The 5,542-nt window shown below is 36.7% G+C and overlaps 1 protein-coding gene across 4 annotated transcripts; it reads right to left on the bottom strand.

The window, feature by feature from the left end:
• Positions 1-1,217: 1,217 nt before the first annotated feature.
• LOC141687096 (ABC transporter E family member 2-like) lies at positions 1,218-4,915 on the bottom strand. 4 transcript variants are annotated; one of them, XM_074492253.1, is made up of 9 exons: positions 4,692-4,915; positions 4,493-4,610; positions 4,307-4,402; positions 3,286-3,590; positions 2,883-3,069; positions 2,625-2,810; positions 2,249-2,518; positions 1,643-1,888; positions 1,218-1,538 (listed from the first exon to the last, which is right to left on the bottom strand). In XM_074492253.1, the coding sequence occupies exons 1-8, from the start codon at positions 4,760-4,762 to the stop codon at positions 1,862-1,864; spliced, it is 1,260 nt and encodes a 419-aa protein (XP_074348354.1). In that variant the 5' UTR covers positions 4,763-4,915; the 3' UTR covers positions 1,218-1,538; positions 1,643-1,861. The 4 variants fall into 4 exon arrangements, with proteins under 4 accessions (XP_074348354.1, XP_074348357.1, XP_074348356.1 ...); XM_074492256.1 differs by having other exon boundaries at positions 1,643-1,881; XM_074492255.1 differs by having other exon boundaries at positions 1,218-1,533; positions 1,643-1,730; positions 4,692-4,913.
• Between the last annotated feature and the right edge of the window lie 627 nt (positions 4,916-5,542).

Here is a 5,542-nt window from a genome sequence, read left to right as displayed (position 1 = left end):
CAATTTCAGGCAACCCATGGAGGTCTCTGACCATGAAAATCCCCCTTCCTGGTCTCATCCCAGAAGGGGAAATTCTTTAATTAGTAACTATAAAAATATATTAGTAAAATTTTCGGTCATCTCCCTGAAATTGTGGAGAAATTTTGGAGCATCTCCGTATGATGTTAGTGGTTTAGACATGAAAGTTGTTGAAGAAGATGGGATGTATCTCACTCATTCTTGTCGAGTAAACTATATCGATATTAGGTATATTCGTCATTGTATATATAAAAAATAATAGGTTAAAATTTTTATGTGAATATAACTGTAATGTTTACATATAACGGTTTTGATCAGTTGATGAGAAAGATCTAACGGCTGTGATAAGAGATAACCAAAATGAGGGGTTTGTTAAAAGTTATCTCACATCGTTTGTGGGAGGGTCAGATTGCTATAATATAAGCAGCCATATAACTCTATTAATATGAGGCTTTTTGGAAGGTGCCCAAAAATAAATATGTGCGGGCTCAGCCCAGAGCGGACAATATCATACTATTGTGCAGTTAGGCCTGCTGAGCAAGACCAAAAAGTAATATCAGAATTTCAGGTTATAACGGTCCCAAACAATCTCAAGTGAGCTCCAGGATGGGCTTAAGGGGGAGGCAAATGGGCCTAGGAAGCGACAGAAGGGTTACACCAGGATGAGCTTAAAGGGGAGGCAAATGGGCCTTCCAGTATGGGCATAGGGGAGCAGATAGCCAGATGGACTTCCAGTATAGATTAAGAGAGAGCCAGATCACACAATCAAGAGGCAGGTCCGACAAGTATCGATCCCGATGTGTGAAATGGGAGATTGTTATGAGTTGTCTTCCATCGTTTGTGGGAGGGGCAAATTGCTAGAATATCAGCAGCCAGATAACTCCATTAATATGAGGTCTTTTGGAAGGTGCCCAAAAATAAATCTGTGCAGGCTCGGTACAGAGCGAACAATATTATACTAATGTGGAGTTAGACCTGCTGAGTAAGTCCAACAGGGTTAACCAAAGTACGAATAATACACCGGCTATTATAATATAGTACAGATTACCGGTCCTTTCAAGTAATCTTAATTCAGCTCATTTCCAATTTTATTTACTCATATAGTATAAGAAAACAACAGTTTTAGAATCTTGAATTTGTAGTTTCATCTTATTCACATTTTATACAAAAGAAGAGTTTGTGGATAACAGAAAAGAAGAGAGGAAAAGACTCCTATTTACTAAAATCAAAACAAACATGCATTCACAGGTTCAAGAGAAATAGGCATCTCATTTCTTATTTGCATACGATTTTGCAAACAAAAAAAACCATATTAAGCGACTCACATTTTAAAGATAGGTGTCACTGTGGCTAGCATGTCAAAGTGACCTAGCAGCAAGAGACTGCTGCATAATTTTACAATGTACTGCTGCCAATAAACATACTAATCTTCCGGGTGGTAATGTCCAGCAGATTTCTGCTCCATGTCGCTAGCAGAGTTCGGCTTGTTGAATACTGGCTGGCAAGTGGTCGAGTCTATCCTACACGAGATGTCCAAGTTCCACAGAAGAAACAAGTGTTATTGACACATATTTAATAAGTAATCAGACATGTCTTGACAATAGCAACAATATGAACGACTTACCGATAAGAAATGATTCATTCCAGCCAATAAACCACGAGGAGAATTTGCAGTACAATGAATTGATGGACTCCCCTCAAAAACTATGACCCTGTCAGCAAGATATGTTACCAACATAAAGTCATGATCCACCACTACCGCTGTTTTTTTGGTACGACGTATGAACCCTTTTATGACTTTAGATGCAATAACATCTTGTTCAGCAGACAGATATGCACTTGCTTATTCAATCAAAAATAAATCTGCATGCTACACAGGTACATGGAACATTTAGCACCCAATCTAAAGCCTAATAACAATTCAAACAGTTGTGTACTTTATAATTGTTTTTTAGAATAATATACTCTTATGATGCTTCCCTAACGAGTCAAATCCAGCTGTGAGGTCAGGAAAGTCTTAATCTTTTCGGTTTCAAGGGTAACAAATCTACTCCATAGAAAAAGGAACGGATTAAACTGTGTTTCTTGCCTGAGTAGATACTTAAATATATATAGGAAATTTATGATCTATATCACCTGAAAGCCCGGTTAGTTCTAGAGTAAGAAACTGCTGCATAATACAAATCAAGTGCAATTAATAGACTAAATTCCACTGATAGGAAATCGTTACCTTCCCGAGGCACAGACAGAGTGCTAGTCTTTGCACCTGTCCTCGAATGAAGTCAATAACTCTTCTTTTCATCAAATCAATAATTCCGAGAGGTTCCAACACGTACAACATAAACTCGGGATCTTGACAGGCATCAAAAAAATTCTGATTTAGCAAATCGCGAACTGATAAAGGAAAATATGGTTTAATTTTCTGGGCCTTGTATGATACACAAAATTTGGGCATCTGGATGGCGGAGCCTACGACTGTATCAGGCTTCAAGAAACCAGCCTGTAAAGGTTTTCGCATAGCAAACAACTCCAACCATGAACAACATAGAAATTAAATAAGCTGTTTGTGTTAGACAATGTATTACATGACAAAAGATACCACATACCAGCATTTGGATAAAAGTTGATTTTCCAGTCCCATTCTCACCCAGTATTACAGTGATTTGATTAGCTGTAAATTCGCCCTCGTTCAACTTAAGCTTGAAACTACCCCGGGTTATACTAATGCTAGGATATTTATATCGTGCTACTGGTTCCAGTTCCTCAGCATGTACATTCGAAGCCTTTTTGACCTGGAGAAACAGAGAATAATCATATCAAGCTCGGCTGTAACTGCATATTTTAGTTGTCTCATAGAAGAATACCTCATAAGCAGGTGATTCCTCAGAATTTCCAATCTGCACAAAACCATTTAAGAACACATTGATACCTTCTCTGACAGATAATGGAAGACTCACAACTCCGTAGGCACCGCGTAGTCCATATAAGCAGCAAATATAGTCCGATACATAACCCAGAACACTCAAGTCATTATCGGCAACCATCACATAGCTGAAATTTATATTTTAACAAAAATGTAAAATAACTAATGGATCATACAGAAAACAGTGAGGGTGTTTGGCCATGAGTTCCACAGAGATGCAAGCAGTTTTCCGAAAATAAAACTACCTGATCTAGTGCTTTCAAAAAGATTGAGTGCAGCTTTTAATGTAAAACACAAGGCCAAACACATGCAATGTACATCAAGATGGCATAATATATAAGGACCTGTCGGGCCTGCTTAGAGATCGAATAACTTGAGCAGCCTTATGCCTCTGTTTAACATCAAGAAAATTAGAGGGTTGTTCAAAGATGTACACTCCAGCTTTCTGTATGGCAACTAAACCAATAGAAAACCTCTGAAACTCCCCAGAAGACATGTGTACCAGATTACGTTCTAAAATCTGATTTAAACCAAGCTCAGAACAAATTTTTGCTTTCATGCCTGTCTCATCTCTGCTGTCCAGCAATTCCCCAACAATTCCTCGAAGACCTCTTCGAGCAAATATTTTAGAATCTTGCGTAACGCATACCTTATAAGTAAAATAAAATATGAGTACACAACCACTTATAATAAAACAAGGTAAAAGTACATTTACATCAAATGAAGCAAACGTTGCCACGACCAGAAGGAGAACATGAAAGTAGGAAACAATACACTGTACAGAACTACTAGAACTAGCCCACACTTTGTTTAGCCACTTCTGACATAAGCTCAGTTACAGGTATCAGGTGACTAATTCTATATGCATAGTTTTATATTTATGGTGACAAGAAATCGACGGTTTCATAACAGGTTGACCAATAAAAGAAGAACCTACTAATGCAGAGAGCTAAAAGTATACAAGATCTCTTATTTATGAAAGTTGGCACTGATCCTCGGTAAGGTTGATGGTGTTTTGTGACATAAAAATAGCTCACACTCTTTGCTACCTTTTCACCATTCAGGAGCATAAAATAAACACCCTGTACTAAGAAGATTGAATATGTCAAGACAAACTATAAATGCTTTTGAAAACACTTTGGCAATATGTTAAAAAAAACAAACTTGCACATATGTTAAAAAATTAAACTTATATACTATGCGCAACATTGCTGTAAGAACTTTTAACATATTTAGTAGCTGAATACAAGCGAGGAAATGGCAATCAGGTCTTAAACACTGCTACAGGAATAATAACAACAACTATAGAGTTTTAAAAAGGTAATTGTGATGAAACAAAACTAAGCATAAGAAAGGGGGAAAAACCTTCACTTGGTCCTGCACTAAGCGAGTGAAGTAGTTATACATGTTGTCGTTGGAGCCCTTTAAGTACTCGAAAATTTCTTCCCAAGTAGGAGGATTCTGAAAAGAACAATAAAAAGCTAACAACCAGAAAGGCGATATCTATGATCATGACAATCACATTTATAGAGAAAGGGAAAGAGGAATTACTTCAGGGCGTCCAAGGTTGGGTATTACTTTCCTGGAAAAAATATCAAATACCACCGACTTGCCAATCAAAGATGACCCAACCAAACCAAGAACTTGATTAAGCTTTGGAACTGGTAGCCTGTAAATAAGAGTGCAAATCAAATTAATTAGTATCTATAATTCCTAATTAAAAAGAACACAGTTGACAAAACACACTTACCCATATAATTTGTATTCTCCAGGACTATAACGGTGAATTATGGTGTTTTCATCCAAATATTTGGGACGCATAGGATCTGCTTCACAAGAGCAACACTGCAGGCAGAAGAATAAAAATAGTAAAAATGAATCAAGTTAAGGTTACATATATTTATTAAGCCAGACCACAAAATTTAACATATGAATTTGTCCCTCATTTTTCACTTGGTCTATCAACAAAGTATTTGTTATCAATCTTGTACGATAAAGACATTATTATATATATATTGAATATATAACTAATTCATAAGAACATTGCTAATTCTTAAATCACATAAGCATATAAGAATTAACAATTAAATTAGGAGAAGGGTTTGAGAAAACAAACAGAGATTGGATTTAATCTCGAGTCCAGAAAACTGTCTCCTTAAAGCAGTTTCGCCCCGCACCATCCGTGTTTAGCGACCTGCTTCCCAGGATAAAACGAGATACTAGTATAATCGATAGATCGAATATACTCTCAGCGAACTTGAACTGAGCCCGAGAACTATCACCGGAATATTGGAAAAAATTAAGACTAAAGAGACCAAGAATGAAAGAGATGACTCTTATTTACTTGACTTAATAAAACTGGTGCCCTAAGACTCTATTTATAAAGAGAGGCTTGAAAGGACTTGTTTTTCTTTTCGATGTGGTACATGGTATTTATAAGAAAAACTAAGGAATAGGTTTGTGTTACTCTCGATATGGTACAAAACCACTTTTCATATTATAAGGTAAAACTTTGGAATATCAGTTCTCATTCACCTTTTACTCATTTTGAGCGTGTTAATATGCGTTGGAATCCCCTCGAAGAGAAGAATACGTTCCAAT

The sequence above is a fragment of the Apium graveolens genome, chromosome 9 (assembly GCF_009905375.1).
Source record: "Apium graveolens cultivar Ventura chromosome 9, ASM990537v1, whole genome shotgun sequence".
Classification (NCBI taxonomy): domain Eukaryota; kingdom Viridiplantae; phylum Streptophyta; class Magnoliopsida; order Apiales; family Apiaceae; genus Apium; species Apium graveolens.
The sequence above is the reverse complement of the archived record's forward strand: the minus strand, read 5'-3'. Positions and strand labels throughout refer to the sequence as shown.